At 43.4% G+C, this 21859-nt stretch overlaps 1 protein-coding gene across 1 annotated transcript in view; it reads right to left on the reverse strand.

Moving 5' to 3' along the window:
• Nucleotides 1–602: 602 nt before the first annotated feature.
• The window catches only part of spred1 (sprouty related EVH1 domain containing 1), a 31428-nt gene continuing 10171 nt past the window's right edge, over nucleotides 603–21859 (reverse strand). The window contains exons 2-6 of the mRNA XM_035168033.2: nucleotides 19221–19491; nucleotides 14297–14465; nucleotides 10441–10487; nucleotides 5670–5825; nucleotides 603–5515 (exon numbers count right to left, since the gene is read on the reverse strand). Of these exons, the coding sequence (XP_035023924.1) occupies nucleotides 4856–5515; nucleotides 5670–5825; nucleotides 10441–10487; nucleotides 14297–14465; nucleotides 19221–19491 (1303 nt within the window). The 3' untranslated portion in view covers nucleotides 603–4855. The remainder of the gene's footprint in view (nucleotides 5516–5669; nucleotides 5826–10440; nucleotides 10488–14296; nucleotides 14466–19220; nucleotides 19492–21859) is intronic.

Consider the following 21859-nt stretch of genomic DNA (forward strand, 5'->3'; position numbering starts at 1 on the left):
ACATGATAAAAGATTTTATACCTTTACATTTCATTGGAGATGAAGAAGAAGAAGCAGTTTCTGTTAATGGGAGGAAAAACTGCCACCTACTGGCTACTACAGGTTAGCTCACATCAAACTAGAAGGACTCTCAGTACTGTGAAACAAATTCAATCAAGCTGCAACATATCGCACACACACACAGATACAAGTTTCCTTAATGTAAGAGTTATTTTCTGAGGAAACAGTGAAAATGTCAAAAAACAGAAAAGAAATCCTGGATCCACCCCCGATCCAGATCAGCACCAAAATCTCTCGTCATTCCACAAGTTTCGTCGTATCCATCTAGTAGTTTTTGCTTCCAAACAAACAGACGGGTGAAAACACAACTTCCTTGGCCGAGGTAAAAGAAGTTTTGTGCCTTCTTCTAATCAATGTTATACTTTTATGGTTTGACTTCTTCGTTTCTTCTTCTTCTTCTTCTTCTTCTTCTTCTTGCCGAGCACATAACTTTGTTGTGTCCGATCTGTCGCGACGACCACATCATCAGCTTGAATGAACTTTATCCACTGTACGTTCAGATGTAAACGTATATAGAGGAACACAATAAAGCCTAGACAGCAAAAGATTAAAACTCACCATTTTATTATGATAATGTTATTTGATATGTCAAATTACAAGTGTATGATGTAACATAAAAACAGTTACAAACATATGTATGCATATTTACATTATATATTTATGAAAAGTAATGAGCTACATCTGTATGAAGAAAATACAACTATGACATGAGTTATTGGGACTATAAATTTTACATCATATACTTGGTATTCTCGAACCATGAGAGGAAATACCTAGACGTGTAGAAACCAATAGAACCAGAACGAGAGATGTTAAAATTGTAAGATGGAAACTAGGATGGACGTGAGGCACTTTTTTGAGGTTGTCAGGATGTGAAAGCCGATGGCACTAAAAGGGGGGAGGGAGGGGGTAGGAGGGGGATGCACAGGAAAGAAATATGCACAAAGAGTGGAAAAAAGAAAAAGAAAGCAAACAGGCAGTGTTTACAGAATAGTTAAGAGTAGTACCATTTATACTGCAAGTTTCAAAACACAAATGTTTTCCACTATTTAGAACTAATCACATAAATGTTACATCAAGCGCTGTAAGATGAAAAAAAGCTTACATAGAGTATCATCAGTGCACCAAAGCATCGGAGAATCGAAACATAACCACTCAACTGCTGTGAAAAGTAACCGTTTTTAAAAACAATACACTGAAGAGAAACAGGTTTATATAGCTTCTTTCTTTTTTTTTTTTTTAAATCTACACAATGTCAAGAATGTACACTTGTATGCATTCCCAAAGATATGCACAATTTTCCAAGATTGAAAGAGGATAAAAGACTAGCAGCAAAGTGGTTAAAACTGAAGTCTTATATAATGCAGGTCAAAAAAATATATATATTAAAGCGGACAGACACATGTTGCATATATAATACAGTACATGACAGGAAGTTGCACTGTGCTGGTTAATGCAGAATGAGAAGTGTTATTTCAGCATTCTCTACACTTTGTATAAATGCACATCCTACATTTTGCTTCTCAGCCAGCAAGTTTTAATCAGGTTCATCAAACCTTGGTTCAGCTTGCAATAAATGCAGGGCAATCCAATTCCAATGGGAGAATATGGCGGCCAACCAAACATTTGGTTACACACCAACCCCACACGCGCACAGAACACACACACACACACACACACATGGGCATACAAGAACACACATAGAGTAACACTCGCGCACACATGCACAAGAGTCCACTTCATCACGCAGAGCAATCGGACATTTATAAACTCGCCGTCATGGTTGTACGGCGGCGTCGAACGGCGAGACCGGACGCCGCCGGAGATTTTTAGGGTTTAACAGTCGTTCATAGCTGATTTTCTCTGTCAACACAATAAAATTAGTGATTGTATCTAGCAGCTTTATATGTATGTATGTAAATATATATATTTATATATTTATATATCAAACTTTTGAAACAAGTGGACTGACACAACTGTACCGTGTTAGCACTATCCTTCCTTCTACCGTACAAAACTAGAGAGAAACTCTATTAGAAGCTCAATAGTCATTTTCCATCACAGACGCCCTCTACTTTTCAATGTGAAATAATACTAAAAGGTGACCTATGTACATAATGCTGTCAATTGAAGCTACAGTATATGCTGACAGCGACGATAAATACAGTTCTATCTTTAAAATTTCAACAACAACAAAAATAAAAGACAAACAAAAAAAAAAGCTGGGATTATTATCAGTACTTAAATATAGTGTTAAGTATTTACAGGTGTTTGGAGTTTGGTACCAGGAGTTGTTTGTCTACCTACGTAGCGTTAAAGTGTCCTGTTCCCGTCACTGACTCGCTCTGCACGGAGGTCAATGTGTTTCCCACGTTAGAAAGTTTGCATAGTAAGTAAAGGGAGCATCGGTCGGGGGAGTTAGGGAGATGAATGTTTCTCCTGCCACGACATTATTCTGTTGTTTTTTAACCAGGAGTGACGGGAGGCGAGAAGAGATGCATATCTGTTAGCAACAGCAAACATGGACGTGGTCACACCAATTTGGCTGCACATTTCAAACATGCCAGTGCCTTAGGGAGGGAGAATTTCAGCCGGGTAGCCAATCAGAGCTGCTATTCCTCAGAATAGTTAAATGTTTTGTGAGTCAGATATCTTCAGTTTTGGTTTGCAGCCTGCCTGGCCTCATTAGCTGTCTTTTTCCAAGGGTCATGCGAGAGAAAAATCAATGCGGCTCTCATTCTGTACGGTAAACATGAAGCTACAGCCAGAATCTGGTTAGCTTAGCTTAGCATAAAGACTGGAAACATTGGGGAACAGCTAGCCTGGCACTGTTCAGAGCTGAGAAATCCACCTACACCTCTGAAGCTCCCTGATTAACATGTTATATCACGTTTGTTTACATAAGCCAAGTGTAGAAATGACAAGTTGCAGTTTAAGTATCATTCCTACACTTTGTTTTTTTAAGTGAATTAAAGAAAAAGGATACAACATGTTAAAGAGGGAGTTTTAGAGGGTTTAAGTGAATTTCCTGAAATGACAAATGCATCTTCTGATCATCTCTTTGTTCACTTTTAGACACGAGGACATTTTGTGAAACCTGATGCTGGGTCAGTACTGTTTAGAGTCAAAGCCTTAATCACATGGTCAGTGGTAACGTTACATGACATCAGATCACCAGTGCATATGAAGACCTATACGTGCACACACACGCACGCACACACACACGCACACACACATTCATAACATCCGTACGTTTTTTTGTCTTTTCTTTTTTCAAACACATGACTAAGATACTCTAAGGTATTCCTGCAACAATGCATTCATTCACTCAGGGCCTGTTTTTAAAAGAAGACACATGGAAGGAGTGGACTAACTTCAGAAGAACGACAAACGATTCATGGGACAAATATGGGAATTTGAAGAGGGTGCTGCAACCAAAGCTTGGAGAGCAGTGCTTAGAGGAGGGTTTCCCCTCACACCAAATACGATGTTTAAATTAGCAAAACAATTTATGTACAGACTAATTCTGAAATCTGAGGGTGTTCTCAATCAAAGAATAGCCTAATTTAAGTGCCTCATCATTTTAACCAAGGAGCACTGTAACCCCTGTACTCACCAAAACAAAACTTGCTGGTTGAGCAACATTTCAGCCTTTGTTTAAAAAAAAAAAAAAATTATAAAATGAGCAGGAAAAATAACAATGAGGAAACAAAACAACAATTTCACTACAGCAGTAAATAAAAGGACTAAAAGTGAGATTCACTGGAGTAAATGAAATCGTCATGTATCCGGTTTCGATTTGAATGGTTCAAGAGGTTCTAATGCTATTTGTGTGGCGTGGAAAACACTATTTTCGGGGAACTGAGCATGGTAGAGTCGTTACCATTTTTCCCTTCTAATCATGGAATCGATCCCTTTATTTTGGAATGCAATCAGATGGTCTGAATCACCTCGGGAAGGCAAGGTAATCATTGAAACATCTTATTATGAATGTCAAAAGCTATGCCAGCTGTACCTTCAGAAACAAGCTTACGTTTTGAGTCGATGGAAAGGAAAACAAGGAAATCAATTGGCCAAACATCCACCACAGCAACATCTCTCAAATGTTAGAATGACACTAAATATGGTGGCGTGAGTACCCCAAGAATTTGAGAGGGGTACCTTTACTTAACGGGGGAAATACCATTTCTAGTGCACTTGTCTTCTTGTCCAGTCATTACATTGTCAGCAAATGCTTAAGCCATAGAGGAAAGGCCACTGTTACCCAACTGCAAATTCACAAAAAGCAAGAACATATCCCTTTTAGCATACTCAAACAGCAAGTAGTTTTCTGAATGCAGAATTGTTTTGTTTTCTTTTTTGTCGTTATTTTGCTGCTCTCTGTACAAAAGACAATTTTCCTTCATAAAGTTACACATTACTTGTAGTAGAGTTCTGATATTTGTGGCCTGGCTCCATCAATGCACGTGTGTGTGTATGTGTGTGTGTGTACAGATGTGTTTAGTAACATCTCCAAGTCTATTAATCTTGACGTTTCCTCTTCCTCTCCTTAGATTAAGCTCCTGAACTTAGCTTGATGCTCAGAGCCCCCACAAAGCATATGGTTTGTCCTCCACCGCTGCTTGTCGGCGACAAACACAAACTGAAATCTCCAAAAGCCCTCAGAGCTGGGGATCAACAACATATCACCCCGTCTGAGAGGGGAATGAAAAAAGGATGCCGGCTTTTAATTTTCCGCTTTTATCCACTTCCTGTGTTAGCTAGCTTTGAGGGTGTCCCAGAGCCCTGAGTCGGGTCACCCCGCAGCCTTGTGCTTGCCCCCACAGCAACGGCAGGCCTCGCCACAATGGTGGCAGGCGCGCAGGGGCAGGTAGCAGCACATGCAGGGTGCGATGAAGGAGAGCGCCACCAGGGCCAGCCAACGTAGGCAGAACTGCTCGTCAGATGTGTCACATGAGCAGGGGTCTGAGAAGTCGCCCTCGGAGTCGGACATGCAGTGGTACAGCATGCTCTCGGCACACAGCATGCAGCTGACTTTGTAGATGCACTGCTTGATTGGGTCGGGGGCATCTTGGCACTGCCCCCGCCAGTTGTCTTCGTGGTTAAACATCTCCCGACAGTAGATGCAGCGCGAGCGCTCACCGTCCTCTCGCCGCCGCCGGCCATTCTTAGACTTCAATAGGGATGAGGGCTGAGTCTTGATGGCTGTGTCAATTCCAGGGCCAGAGTGGGAGTCCCCACCAGGGCCGTCGGGGAAGAGGTACTCGCACTTCTTACTGTCCAGTTTTTGGAAGGCGTTGGGGAAGTCAAGGTCCTCGCGGTCAGACTCCTGTTTCCACATGACAGGGTGGCGGTAGTCCTCGTAGCCACGGATGAGCACGTCTTTACGTGGGTTGATGCGAACGATCTCTTCGTCCATGTGGAAACTGACGTGACGAGTCGACTTGAAGGAGACCTTCAAAAGAAGAGAAATTGACAGCCGTCAGTTGGAGGGAATTTGACATTCACTTTTTAATTCATCAAGTTTCACTCAACTCCAAACTTTCATAACCAACATGGCTTTTGGGGAACATGTAATTAACGATTGACGGTGCAGAGGACAGGCAGACCTGTGGAGGCAGGTAGCGGCGGTTGCTGCAGGGGAACTCGTCGAAGGGCTGGGCGCGGACGTAGCAGCCCCTGAATGGCTCGGTGGAGACAACGTTGTTCAGGGGAGAAAATGGCTCTTTCATTGGGGTACAGATGGAGGGAGGCTCATCACACACCTGGAGAAATACAGGAAACAAATCAAGTAAGGTCAGGTCAGTTTGAGAGGTTGGAAGAAAGAGAAAAATAACATTATGGCCCTGCCCAGATCTTGTGTTTCCCCTTCGCAGGACGTATATAAATGAAAAAAACATGAATATTTCTGAGCAACCCAAGTAGCAATATACTATTTTTTTTTAAATGTTCTCTATGAAATTGTGATGTGTATCATTATTACATGATTTATACATATACTATGATTTGGAAACATGAACATCTAGGATTGTCACAGTCATTTCCAATAACATTCAAAGGTACCACAGGTCAATCAGTTCATTTTCATGACAGTTTTGACTCAGGCTGTGTAGGCTGTGCGTGTTCCACTTGTAACCACCAGGGGGCATCCTGCGCCCACTCTTGGCCAAATGACTGTGCTGAGTGGTGATGACTCAAGGCCCTTCCGTTAAGAACTCAGAGTTCCCATCAGCCTTGCATGTGTTCCCACAAACATTTAACTGATGCAAAATCTACAAACACAGGCCTAAATAAAGAGGCGCTTGAAGCACGTAACGACAAAATAAATCAGAGAAATGTTGGAAACCAAGCGAGGAAAAGCAAATACGAGCGAACATTCCTCCCGACTCACGCCAAACAATCGCATAATTACAAGAGGGAAGCTCAGTGTTGACTTCAGTGAGGATGACACGTCTATTAATAATAATAATATCTTGTGAATGTCAAAGACGAGATCGAATTCAGCAAAAATATTTCTACACATCTGACACGATGCAAAATAAGTAGTTGTAATAGAAAAAGTGTGACGCTTCAGTGCTCATGGCAACAAAGTGAAAAGGAATGGTTTCATGATTCATGTGTGCAGAGGTGATGAGAGATGGGGGAGGAGAGTCACTTATTACATCACCAGCCTTCTGATGATCTTTGGTGTCCGGCGTTATTTCAGCACAACCAACTTCCGGCTTGTTCACGCAACAAATGAAAGTAAGGGGTTGATTAAATTCTAAATATGAAGTTGTGTTGTCTCTCCGCCGATTGAATTATAAAACATGTCTCTTCAAGGTCAAGTCCAACTCAGAAACACACAAACATGGATGGACACACGCTGAGGTATCCTCACACGTATGATCCAACTGGCCTCGTCGACACTAACCAACTGGCCCTCTTTTCCCACACTCACCCCTTACCTCATCAAGGAAGGTTTAGTCCTCCTCTCTCCTCCTTCTCCCTCCCTCTCTCCCTCACTCCCTCTCTCTGCTCTGCATGTGGAGGAGGCTGCTGGCTCTGGTTAGTCAGTGCCGTGTGTAAAGTAGCCCACGCCAGTGCTTTAACGCACAGCGGAAATCTGGTTTGCTCCCAGCTGCTGCTACAGTAATTACTGTCCTGTGGTTGCTAAGAGATGCTTCCTTTGACTTCTTTTTTTCCCCTCTCTTTCTCTTCTACCCCCCTCTCCCCTCCTGTTTGCCCCCCTCCCTCTCAGACTGCTAACACATGGTGTGTGTATGTGTGTGACTTTGCTCCCTTCTTGCCTCCAAACATACCAAGTGGTGTAACACATCCACAGCGTCTACAGGGGAATGTGAGGAATAGGAGACAGTGGAGGGAGAGAGGAGAAAGAACAGAACAGGAAAAAGTGAGTTTGTGTTGAATTTGTGAGAGAGAGAGAGCGAGAGAGAGCAAGAGGCCAAAGAGTCTGCAGAGGGAATGTCATAAACCAGCTCCAGCTGGAGAAATGCAGCACAGAACTTAAAAAGCCAGATGACAGCTGTGTGTGTATGTGAGAGAAAGAGAGAAAGGAGCGCGGGGTGGAGAGGTGGGGGGGCGAAATGGGAAACAGACTTGGGCTTCCTTTTAAAGCGCTCGCCTAAGCCCCACCATTCAAAGGCATGCGTGGGGGCCAATCTGGAGCTGATCTGACCCTAGAGATGTGGCTGGGTGAGGGAGGAGAGGAGACGGGGGAGATGGGAGGGATGGAGGGGAGGGAGGGGGTGGTGGGAGCCAGGGGCAACCTGGCTCCACACCAACATCAGGGATCCGTGCACTTCCACCCGCAAAGGCACAGGGGCTCAGGACAGGGAAGGTTGGGGTCGGCCCACATACTGGAAACCCACTCAGCGTACAAGCTCTGTGCATCACACAGAGAGGAGAATGGAGGAGAAAAGATGACGAGCATGTTCAAAAGTCTGATCGCCAATATTAAATCCATTATGTCTGTGCAAATATGCGTTTCTCACACTCATGAAGCAAATCTAGCGTAGCTCTTACCTCTGGGTTTTAACTTAAAGACAGGACAATCAAGTTACAGGGCATTTCCCACGTATCCCTTAAAGTAATCAGAAATACACTCGATGAGATTGTGACTAGAAAACAGGAGAACCAGCTATTCTGGCTCTTTCCAACTACCAATACCTTCAATAATAAATGAACATTAAACCACAAGAAACCAGTCTCAAACTTTCAGCTTAAAGTGTGAGGCAGCACAAGTCAAGTAGGCAGCAGAACTTCTGTGAACTAAACTGATAAGAGAACAAAAAAAAACTTCCTGCCAGAGCTAAATTAGATGCGGATGTTTTCCTGTGGCATTCAAAAAAAAAAAAGTGCATTTTTCTGTGTACTAGCGGAAAGACTGGCGGTACGGCATAATTCTTGGCAGTGGGTCATAACAGCTGAGTAGGATGTTGTGCAACCATGTTGTTTTTTTAAATGGGTATAATATGTTGCATGTGCATATAGTGTGTGCGCGTGTCAAGGACATGCAAGTGCAAGTCTGACCACATGCAATGCAAGGCTACCATGAATTAGATTATATATAGATATATGTATATATATATATATATCTGCATATATATCTAGAGAGAGAGAGAGAGTATTCCATCAGGATATATGTACTGTACAAACAGCAGGGTGAATTTATTTCGGAACATAAAGCCATGCAGATAATGTCACAACTTATACTGTGGTGGTATTTGCTACTTCTCTGGCTGCAGCACTTGCCACTGGCTCACTTCTCTCTTTCTCTGTAGCCCAGGTCTCAGACCGCAACATTCGGATGCCAAATCACCATGGTGACACCCTCGGTGGTTCACTCACTGAACCTTGTGAACACCCCCCCCCCCCACCTCCCTTACACCCCCACCCCACCCCCGCTGCCTAGCAACAGTGGTGCAATTGGATTTCCTGTATGTTTCAGGCTGATTCCTTAAAGAGGAACTTTGCCGGAGGAACAGGAACGCCGCTCTGCCTCCTTCGCTGCACATGGCCGGACACTAGGGCAGGTCGAAAGGGATGATGACAGGTCGCTGGCAAATATAACGAACCCAGAGCCCGAGAACAGGCCAATGGTGTCGAGAGGAATGTCCAAAATATGATCACATGGACGGCTTGTGGAACTGCTGGGGCATTTTCTATAAGCAGTCAGCGAAAACGGGAAACAACCTGCTCAGCAATACAACAGCTCTTAAAATAAACACTTGTTAAAGCTACCATTTTAGTTGTTTGCACTTTGGCACACTTCTGTGATATGTTTTGTTTAAGCTGTACTTTTCTGTAGACCATACAGCGTGAAAAATGAGCAGGGTGGAATCAATACCTCTCTGACACAGTGTCAACACTCATCAATTACAACTTTAACAAAAGTTGTACCTATGGCAGGACAGTTGTGTGTACTGTGCTACATTACAGACGTGCTGAGGTGTCACTCAGTGTTACAAGAACTGCCCTGCCTCCCACTCAAGTGTCTTTTCACCTACTTTGCAATCAGACGTCGAACAGGTGACCGACGTTCCTGTAACCAGCCTGATATCTAAAACAAATGAACATGGGCGTGTAGACTTGAACTATATACCTGCTGTCTGTCTCTGCAACACAGCGCTGTTAACCACACACGACACAACGCAGCGCTGCGTGCCAAATATATACAATTCCTAACATAGTGCACCTTAACAGTTCTGAATCTGTCAACAAAAGGAGGCCGAGCCCGAGCCCATGAGTGAACACATCTAGGTTGGAGAAGATTTAAATCCCAGAGCGTTTTCACCAAGCTGCGTTTGAACAACCAGCTCCTGAGGCAATAGTTACATTACATCACCGTCTATTGTAATAAGAGTGACAGCTACCAGGTTAGATTGATAGAGAGGCAGCTAAGCTTGCTCTGGCACATTCGCTGGCCAACACCCAGCTTCACCTCAGGGTCTGGCGGGCACTGGTTGAACACCTGTAAATCTCTAAGAACAACTGTTCGAAAACAAAGGCAGGTGTCAGCGCCGGGCTGGGACACATCGGAGCTCAAACACATGGCGACGGTTCGAGCTATGACCTGCCTCCTATTCAATGGTGGGTGAGTGAAAAATATAACTTTAAATATCGCTACAGTTGGTGCAGTTTAACACTCAAATCGACCAATTCTCAGTCCAATTCACTCCGTTTAAAAATGATCAGTGTGTTTTAAAGAGGTTTAGATTTGTGAATCTGATGTACTGTAAAAAAAAATAAGAAGAAAAAAGGTAACTACTCTCCAAATACATTTGTCTAAATGCTCTAAAACAGAGAACAATAAGACTCTCTCCAAAGAAAGCAAGAAAAACACACAACACATTTTCTTTATACTGAAATCTCACTCACCGGTAGTCCATCCTCAGGAATATCCCCTTCCCCAAACTGCCGACAGCCTGGAAGACAGGGAGGAAATGATTCAATTCATGACTCCATAAAAAGCATTGTTACAGTTAAATAAATGAACAACAACTTGGATCATGGCAGTTATCTCACTTAAAAGCCCCTCATACAGTCAACATACTGAGATGTAGCCTCAGGTTTTTGTATACATTACAAAAAGGCACTAACACATAGACCTTTAGTGTCTCAGCTAAATATGTTACACAAAAAAAAAAGACATTTTTAGGGTCATCGGGATCAAAACATTATGGAAAACAAGTCAAATAGAAAACTTCACTTTCTCGTACAAATGCTTGCAACAAGAAATTATCTATTTCAAGCCTTAGCTACATTTTCGTGTAATTCATAACATATTCATCGAAACTTTTCCGCCGTCAATAGATACATCTCCTCTACAAAGCATGTTTGAGCCAATAGATTTACAACACTGATTCTTGTCAGGGCAGAATAGGCCAAGACTTCTGCTTTCCTCTCACTGTGCATAATGGGGAAATGAAAGCTGCTTTGTGTCATTGAGGCACGCAGGACTTAATGAAATATGCATGCCTAGAATAACGTAACCCCGACCTTGGCTAAAACGCCATGTGCCATTTCCGCATCCGAAACACCTCGTCTGCTGATGCTGGAGTCGAAGCTTGTGTTTCAGGTATCAGGCTGACCACGTTACAGCTTTTCATTACCAGAGAATTAAACTGGTTCTGTGGATGGTGGAACCCGAGGAGAGACACTAATGTCACTGGTATTTCTTACACAAAATGCTGTTTTGTTAAATGCTTTTCTACTAATAAAAGCAAGTTGCACATTTTCTAATTTAGAAGTCAATTGTTGTGGTATTCTCCTGAATCAAAAAATATTGGATAAATGTACTGTTGTTACTTTTAATAGTTTTCACACGTGAAGTTCAGCTTGTGCAATCTGAACAGGCTCTGGATAGGTCTGTACTAGTCTTGGATGTCAATGCATGCTTTTCAGGTATTCACTGAATCAAATGATAAAGTACAAACGAAAGATGGCAATAATGTCAATCAAACTATTCTGCTATGAGATAACCACCTAGGTTTATCTGTAACATGTTAGGCATAACTGTGATTTGTTTCGATCCTACATTAATGGTATTCATGTAACTTTGAGTCTATAATATAATGATATAATATAGAACAACTTGACATCATTGTCACCTCACATGTACTGATGGCCTCATTAAAAACGTCATTCATACACAACTCCATTAAGAAAACAAACAGAGAAATAGATTTCGAGCAGCAGCCTGAAAACACTTAAGAGAAAGTTAATAGAAATAGAAAAGGTTGAGGTTAGGTTCTTAGCAATGTTGAACAAATCAGTGATTAAGCCATTTCCACTGAGATGAAGGGGAAACTGGAAACTGTTTGTACCTGGAGCATGAGGGGGTCCTTTTGTGAAACTTAGGTTCACCTAATTATTAGCATCAGTGAGCCTGTCTGCATTCAGGGAGGAAATACAGCAGTACATGGTAATACTGTCTCTGCCCCAGAGAGGATGAGAGGAATTCACTGGGCTTGTGTTAGACAGTCTGTCCATCAGTGTGTCTGTCTATCTCTGAATCACACGGAGAAAGGTGTGTGTGTGTGTGTGTGTGTGTGTGTGTGTGTGTGTGTGTGTGTGTGTGTGTGTGTGTGTGTGTGTGTGTGTGTGTGTGTGTGTGTGTGTGTGTGTGTGTGTGTGTGTGTGTGCATTGCTCCACTACTGAGAGAACACGGCTTCCTGCAGCACGACTCTGGCAGTGCTGGGCCGCGAAGCTGCCTGAGCCATGTGCCCGATGTTACCATGGCAACAGAGGACTGCAAGACTGATACACACACATGCGCACGCACACACATAGGCAAAACATATTCTCTCTCTCTCTCTCTCTCGCTGCCTCTTCTCTCCCCACGCACATTCACGCAGCAGTCCAGCAGCAGAGCGATGCAACAGGAATACAGAAGAACCTGGCTGCCTGGGCTGAGGAGAGGCATTACACAACACTGGCAGAATACAGAGGATGCCAGGAGAGAGGGGAGAACAGAGGGAGGAGAGGACAGCAGAGGAAAGAGTTGGGAGGGATAAAGAAGTGCAGGCACCGGGGAGACTAAGCTCACCATCACCTGCTGTAGCTGACATGCACAGGAAAGAGTTGAAGCATGTACTAACAGAAAGAAACTAAACAGCCTCTGGGAGAGGTGAGGGGAATGTGTTTACAGGAATGACAACTTCAACTAAATTCTGATTTAAGAATTGACACATGTATCCTCTTTTCATCTTGAAATTTGTTATGTCCGGGCCAACTGTCCGAAATCGATAAAAGACAATGTGGAAAAAGTGACTTTCTGTCATTTTACTTGGAAAAATGGTAGAAAATTATTTTCTGCCATTAAATTAATTTATCAATTGAGTAACACGGCTTTAGACAACTCTGTCTTAAACCAACCAATCAGCCCGGACAAATGACCTCCCTATATGAAAGGTCACCCCAGTCATTAATTCAGTTTTACATTTATAGTAATCCATTATTCTCTGTTTTTCTGTGAAATTCACAGAAAAAAAGACCATGTACAAACCCAGCCACACACTTGTTGCCAATGATGTTACCTTTTACCTAGACTCTTCTGTGTGGACCTGCTCCCAGGAAGTTCAAATCTCAGATAATAGGTTGCGGCCAAGAAGCAACTGACGCCCAACAGTGATAAGCCTTTACGATATGTTCTGCTGTACCTCCTCTATGCTCCCCAGGGTTCCTGGGTCTAGAGAGTAATAGAGATTATAGCTCCTGAGCCAGCCGCTTGTGTAACATGCGGCTGGGTGGCAGATTGCTGAGCTGGCAATTCTCCTGCTAATTGGATGACTTTGCAACCTCCTCTGGCACGGTACTGAAAAATAATGCTTATCAGGACCAAACTTAAATCAGAGACTCAACTCCACTCAAGTGTAATATCTAGTTTAGCTTAAAATGTGTATAAATGCCACGTTATACACAGCCAGACCGACCTGTTTTAAGACCAGCCTAGCCCGTCTTCAAACTTACTTCCAAGTCTGAGCAGCACAAAAGCCCAACCTGGTCAAGTTTCTTCCGACTAAAGCTCTGGCCCTATCTCCAGTTGCCATCTATTCTATGTCTCAACTCCTGCCTCCCCCCTTCTTTCTTAGCCACCCTCCCTTTCTGTCCCATATCACCCACTACCTGGGCACAGGACCGCCCTGCCAGTCTCTACAGGAAGTGGAGCGTTTATCTGGGCAGCTGGCACTGATAAGATAAAGCAGGAGGGGTCATGCTTGGGTGACTGAGCAGGCAGCAGTGGGAGTGGGGGGAGGGGGGGGGAGTCATCGACGCTAATCAACTCTATACATCTCTCCTAGAACAGATGCTAGGTCAGCCATTACGAGCTTGTGACAGACAGACAGGAATACAAGGCCGTAGACACCCGGCAACAGAATGCATACCACGTTTGCACACATACACCCGTATTACTTTACACGTATTGGATGGCAGCCAGCACACAGAGTATAGTGCAACCTCTTCAGAGGGAATTCCAAACAACCCTGGTGTTTTGTTGGTGGTGTGAGAGGGTGAAAAACGGGTGAGGGTAGTGAAAAGAAAATCTGTGGGCTGCTCAGATTTTCTGATACGGAAACGGAGCAGATGCTGGTTGCTTGATTTTGTAGTTAAGGTACGTTCCGCTGACTTGCTACTGACTTTGTTATCTGGTTTCTCTTGCTTTTAAACTCCAGAAATTCACACATGCAGGCACCATAAACAATAGAACACACACACACAGCGCACACACACCTTGGTTGATGTCCTCAATGGCCCGGCGTATGCCTCGGTCGAAGGCACGGGCGTCAGCGGGGCTCTGGAAGGTCAGTCCAAACTTCTTGTCGTTGATTCTCCAGTGGTGGAAGATGGGGTTGACCTTGTTGTATACAATGCCTTTCTGTAGGACACACTCCAGGACCACCTGACAAGACACACAAAAAGTTTGAGAAACAAGCAAATTAGCGCTAAATTAAAGATGGGCTCAAATAGGAACGACAAAATGTACTCTTTTGTTTTTTTGTAGTTACATTTGATAAAGCTATAGGTTGTTTGAAACTGCATTATTCAAAGGTTGGATGATGCTGATGAATCTCAGTGGGGAACACACATGTAAATCCCTTGTCTTGTTCCTCAGCCTAACCTGTTTAAATGTGTCACATTCTTTCATTCCACCACAACATGGGTAAAAGGGAAAAACAGAGAGAGAGAGAGAGAGAGAGACTGAGAGGAGAGGCCTGCATCTGGAACTACACATCACATCAGAGCTTCTAAAATGAAAAGAAGAAAAAAATCTCCATAAGCCCAATAATTTCACATACTTTTTGGGATAATTTGTAAAACACATTCTAAATGGTGGGGTTTTCATTACAGTTGATGATAAAGTTGGAGAGCAGCGGTGGTGGCAGCAGAAGAAGGGGGGGCCGTGAGTGTGTTTTGGAGCCAGGCAGCCCAAGTGTGTGGCAGAGAGAGACTGTGTTTCCAAAGCCTATTATTAATCAGGGCTACTGGGCCGCCTCCCGGCCTTCCTCTAGGCAGATTAAATGAAATGAGAGACAGCCATTACAGTCTTTGAGGTTTTTTACCGACGTACACGAGAGGTGGCTTAATGGGGTGTGAATGTGTGAGCGAGCGTGCACACAGCGATCTGCGTGAGCTGGTGTGATGAAAAGCTCAATGACCCAAGTGCTACACTGTGCATCTTCGCAGCGCAAATGCCTTGTCAGAGGATAACGGTCGCAAACCAATACTCGATGGCTGAAAGCAGATGGCCCCGCTCCCCCTGGATCGGGACAACAGTCAACGTGCACGCTTTAAGACGCGGATACATGGCAGCTGTACGAGAGGATGAGGATATGTGATATGTGTGTGTCAGAGTGCGAGTGCACTGGTATATATTTCATTCTGAATGTCTGAGTGAGAGTTGCTTTTTACACTCTTTGATATGATTGTATCTGGATGTGGTAAGGATGTGCTTTCACAGTGTCTACCCTTGTGTCACTATAACATACATGCCTTCCCAAGAAAAGCAGGGGCAAGGGCTAAGCCTGTGTGTTTACCCAGAGGCAGTGGATGAAGGGAGGGATGGATGTGAGGAGGATGGCGTGGAGTTTGGGGGTAGGATGGGGTGAAGAGGTGGTGGTGGTGGTGGTGGTGTTGGGTCCTCTGTGCCTCTGGGGCCGATTGTGGAGGCGAGACTGAATGGAGCCGGAGCAGGTAAGGTGAGCGCACAGCGAGGCCGACGGAGGAGGAAGTATCACAGTTGCATGGAAGGACGATACTTAACACCACATTCCACACTGTGCTCAGAGAAAAGAGAGGGGAGGAGCCACGCTGACAGAAACGGAACAGAGGCAGGGGAGATGTTAGAGGAGAAGAGGAGAGGGGACGGAGACAGACGGAGGTGAGACGTGCAGGGAGTAGTGAACAGCTAGCGTGGGAGCAGAAATGGAGGGGAGATAGAGATTTACATGCATGTAAGAGACGAGGTGGAAATCAGGCTGCACTGCCATTTTCTATCAGAACTCAAATTACAACCTTAAAGACATTTTAGTAAAAATGCTCGGAATAAAAGGATATAGGATCATCTTATTTGTCCCTTGCTCTGTATTGGTTATATAATAATAATGATACTCAAGGATTGACTTTAAGTTTTGGGCTTTGTTGAAACCGACATACCGAGACTTAAAGCTGATAAACTGCATTTTACAAGCAAAAAAAATAAGTCAATCAAATGATACAGTTAACAACTGTATCCGTTCAGAGTGAGCCTGGTCCACACCACAGTCACAGCTGTATCAATCACAGGGAGTCGCAGGCGCCGAACGACAGGAAACGAGGTGGAGTGGCAGAGAGCTTAGCCAGAGATTTGTCATAATCCAAGAGCCAGTATGGTAAGTAATCATTAACTAATTAGATCTGTAGTTTTTAAGAGTCGGCGGGAGAGAGTGAGGGAGCGAGAGCGAGACGGAGAGTGTGAGAGAGGGGAGGGGGCAAGGAGGAGAGTGATTGGTAGCTATATGGAGAGCCAGCTGAGTCATCACCAGTACACTCTGTGCCGCATCACTGCGCATATAGACAGATCCCCTCCATTTCTCCTCTTCCGTCTCCCGTCTATCTGGCTCCACCTCTGTTTCCTGCTCTTTGACTACACCCACAGCTCCCTGATTCCTCTCAAATCTTATTCTCCCCAATCACCTCGTTTCTTGCAGATGAAATCGTGCCTCTTTTCCTATTTCAAAAAAATCTCCATCTCTGATCTGCTTTTCATCCAGCTCAGGTCTCTTTCAGGTGCGGGAGATGTCCCCATGCTTAGAAAATACATATCTACACGGAACAGTATTTTCATTTTTTGTGTATTACACAATAACAACTCAAACCAAACGGCCTTTCTAACACCACGAGCTCTTCACTTTTTCCAGTCATCCACATCATTCATACAGAATGAATATGGTCTTTCATTCACGTCTGAAATCAAAACTCTGACGCTGCTGTTGTAAACAAAACAGTAGAAAACAAGCAGTGATATCGCCCCGCATTTTTTCTGACTATAGCTAAAATGTTCCTTTGTGGTTGTGTCTGTTGCTGTTGTTTTCTTGGACTCTTCACTCCGCCTGTCTCTTCTGATGCTCTCAGACTTTTGGTAGCGTCGTGGTTGACGCCAACACCCTGGCACTGGGTGGCATCCCGACAGACCTACATATGGCTGGGTGTTTGTTGTGGTGGCTGGGGGTAGACTGGCGATGATTGGGGTGTTTTACCACATCCCAGAACAGTTGTCGGGGTCTCTGAGCCATGTCTATACCCTGTCTGACTAAGAGCGCTGCCGTCACGCCCTTTCCCGTGCCACACACACGCTTGGATAGCAACGCGCAAATACAAAAACGCCATAAAAGACAAAACACACGTAAAACATGTTTAGTTAAAGAAGATAAAAAGGTGATTTTGACGCCCTGCTGTAACAAGCCGAGACAGTAGAATACAGTGCATCGTGGTGGCCTCCTCTGTCCCCTAGCATCTGACAGACACACACACACAAATACAGATTTACACTCTCATTACCGCAGACCAGGATTATTCCAGTGCATCTACTTGATCTTTTTTTACATCTACAACACAGAATGACTCTGTGACATGTAGGTCATCAGTTTAACAGAATCTACAGCAAAAGCCATAAGGATTAGAAGCACAACAAATTACTAGATCTAGACCTGACGTTGATGGTGAAGAAGCAGAATGACCCAACACTGTAGTTTGTGGTTAAGGTGTCCGGTACAAGTTACCCAATGTGCCAAAAACAATCAGCATTTTGAAGACTTTATGTCAATAAAGCTCCATATCTTCAACTGCAAGCCATGTTTACAATACTGCAGCTAATTTACGAGCCTTTTAAATCAATGCTAATATTTGCATTTCAACTTAATTCTATTTTGTTTACATAGCAACCAATGACAACATTATCTTCAGGCACTTAGGGCAAGACCTTACAACATTACAGAGAGAAACCCAAGAGTTCCCACAATGAGCAAGCAGTGGGAAGGAAAAACAGAAAGACGCAGGTAGGGAAAGTCACCATCTTGTCCTAGGTTCCAAAATGATTGATGTTATTAGATAAAACATTGATTCAGTATTCTATAAACTTGTATGTGGTGTTTCTGTGCCCAAAGCAAAATACAATGAGTGCAAAGACACTGAGAGGAAAGATAGCAATGCAGCTGTAGCATGATAATGCACACTTTGTTCTTCAAAAGCCTTTACCTTAGAGCCAAAAGGAATAGTGAATTAATCAATAAGAAGACTCACAGCGCTTGACAGACAATCAGATATTTTTATAACAAATTACTAGTTGGCTCAAATGTCTTTATTTGGCTTATATGATAATTAAGTCAGATTCTTTGAGATTTTTGAAAATGAACATATTACTCAATAATTAACACAAATGCTAGTGGCTGCTATACAGTAAAATAAATGTTTTTAAAGCCAAGTCCTTTTTAAAAGGCTTTGTAGCTTAATGTGTCAGGTTACAACTAATAAGATTACAGAGTGTAATACTAGCAGGTCTGAGCTTTACAATTAACTAGAGACTGCTTTACACGTATTTGGGATTGTTAGTAGTAACCACGAACACAAGTTCTTGGTTTGATTTACTTCACATACAGAGACATTGCTTATAAAAAAAGGCAAATATTTGTGTACTTAAAGAAAACCATTATGAGTGTGAATTTCCAGCCCCTATTCCATCCTTAAACTCCCTTCCAGACTCTTTGTTCGCTTCCCACATCCCTCATCCCACATTCTCCCCACTTGAGTAATCTGCCCTTCTCCCTGATGATGTCATCATGCATCACAGCATCATGCAGTTTGCTCCTATTTTCAGACACCTGCGCCATGGAGGAAAGCCAAACAACCACTTCCTGTGTGGGTGTTTGTGTGTGAATGTGTGTGTGAGTGAGACAGAGAGAGGGGTGTCTGGGAAAGGGGGGCTCGTGGTGATCTCATCCTAGAGAATAAACCGTGTCTGGTTCGTACACCTGAATGTGCACGAGTGGCAGAATGACCCAATAACGGAAAGATCAAAAGCATAACTCACTAGTTACATGTACAGTAGGAAATGAATGTATGCAGTGTAGCTTACAAAGACACTATTCACATACAGGTTATGATCTAGATGTTCCCTTACCAATTTGTCTTTGAGCCTCTCGCCCCTGATGTGGAACTCCACAGCAGTCGGGCTAGGACTGGGGCTGGGACTTGGACTAGAACTGGGGCTACAGGAGCCGAGGTTGCTGCTGCTTCCTCCGCTGCTTGAACTGTGGGTGCTGCCGCTGTCCTCCGCCCGGCTGACCTTATACACAGTGACACAGCTAAGGCCTCCGCCCCCCAGGGGAAGCCACCCACCGCTGGAGTCATCCCGAGTCATGACCACTGCTCTCACACGCGCATAACTGTCACTGTGGAGGAAAAAGTGAGGAAGAGGAGGAGGGTGGGAGGGAAAAAAGGACATGGGAAAAGCAAAGGTAAGACATTGACATTAGTGATTATATCCAGTGGTAACAAGCATCTAATATTTTTCTAACACGATCTTTCCTTGAGGTCTCTTGGGGGCCTTCACACAACATATCACCTAGATCACAAAAGCATTTCAACTATTCACTCCACATCAAATACCAGCCTCCAACATATTTTTGAACTGAAGCAAAAACAAGTTGGACTACAGTTTATGTAGCCTACACAAAGAAGTGTCCGCCATTAATTACTGAGACTGTGTGGGCCTGCCACAGTTTAATCTGTCCTGCCTCAGTTTCATAATGACCTAAAAAGCTTTTTATGCTTCTCATTATAAATACAAAATCTGTAGTGTTGTGCCATTGTTTATTTGCAGAGCTGCACACAGCGCATTGATTCTCTTAGTCCCTCCTTGCACTGTCATAGTCAGACTGGCAGTCCGGAGCATTGGTGGCCTAGTGGACCATCAAAAAATCCATAAAGTTTTTACCGTCCGATGTGTGTTACTGCGACATGCACACAATTCTAAGCAGGCAGGAAGGACTCTGCATAACACCAGGGCTCTTTGTTTACCTGTCGTTCAGGTACACATCACAATGAATCACAACATCCCCATCCCACCCCTATCAGCCAAAGATAGAATCCAGTTCAAAGTGGACCACTGCAAAATAGTGAATTTGAATGATTTTACTCAACATTCAACACAAACCACATCATACTAGAACTACTCTGATGATTCTTGTGGGAAATCTATGTGGTGACAGAAGATATAACAAATAACAAGCAAGGATGCAACAAAACTAAAAATAGAATAGGGGATCAGAAGTTCAACTTTGGATTTAATGTATTTGGGGTTTAGTTGCACATTTATCAGACTATTGGCTACGTCTCCTGAAGTCTGAGGCCGTAGTGTATGTTTAACCTCAGCCAGAGGGTGATTGACCATGTGGCCGAGTTTGGGCTCTGGTCTATGATAATTTCCAACCTTTCCCTTAAAGTAGGTTGTTTTGAACTAGATGACCCATGACAATGACTCCATCTCACATCACCCTCTCTCTAGTCTGATCTCCCAGGATGCTAATGATGTTGGTTGTCTTGTCCCTCTCTCATGTCACCTACTAGAGCTTTGAATTTTGGGGTAATGCATTGTAATGCAGCCACATATGTAAATGAAGGAAACCATGTAGTCATAAGAAGGCAAATGTGGGTTTTTTCACAAATAAGGAATGAAATGTGGGAGAAATCAGTCAAGAAAGTTTCAAAGGTTTATAGAAAGTTGATGTGAAGCAGTGTGCACAGAAAAAGCATAGAGCTTCCGTTTTTTTGAGACATTCAAAGCGTTGTACAGAACTAAAATCGCTGAGTTTAACATTAGGTAAATATCTTATATCACAATGCCCAATTTCACTCTCTTTGGCCACAATTTGTACATTTTAGGGTTAATCTACAGTCTGCATTTGAAGTGTTTAGGGGGCATCTGTAAATTTCTGCAGAAAAGAAATTAGGATAACCCTTTCTCCCCTTCCAAACTACATGAGGTTTGGATTTTCATCCAAATCTAAAAAGTCTGAACTAAAAAAAACACATCCACCACAATATCAAAACTAAATGTTTTACTATGACACTTTAACAAAGGTACCAAATATAAATTACTGTATGGCAACTTATATTGACGGGTAATCATAGATCTGCGCCTTATTACATTTCTCTCCCTTCCCATCTCCTGTGATTCTGTCCCTTCACTCAGAGTCAGATGTTTCCCTGATTAGATAACACAGACTGCATTGGGACACCGGAAATGACAAAGGTCAGGGTGTGCTGAGGGCAGCATTTTGCACAAACTCCTGGTAACATATTAAAGACTGAGTAAGATCTGAGAGCTGAAATAAACAGGCAATGTGAGTGAAGAGTGTGACTGCCGGATGTCTTCCTGTGGCACATTGCTCCCTGGCCAACATCCGAGTTCACCAATGAAGATGATATTACAAAGTCTGTTGTAAAAAATATTAAATCTCTGACAGTGAACAAATTTGAAACAGTGACTGAGGGGGAGAAACAACATGAAATGTGATACAAAGTTAACTAGTAGCTCGTGCTCCAATAGCAGAATAGCTGCGTCCTCCTACTTACTGCCTCTCCTCTCTAAATCTTTCCTACTCAATGAGACCAACCTTTGCTCTCCTGCCTTCCACACCCTTGACAAACCTCAGTCTCCAGGTTATTGGTTAGTAATTTATCTAAGAACCAGTGAGCATAAAATCTGAAGGAAATTGTTTCATGGGAAAACTTTGATATCATGGCACCTGTTGATAG

This window comes from Hippoglossus stenolepis, chromosome 10, assembly GCF_022539355.2.
Source record: "Hippoglossus stenolepis isolate QCI-W04-F060 chromosome 10, HSTE1.2, whole genome shotgun sequence".
Lineage (NCBI taxonomy): Eukaryota > Metazoa > Chordata > Actinopteri > Pleuronectiformes > Pleuronectidae > Hippoglossus > Hippoglossus stenolepis.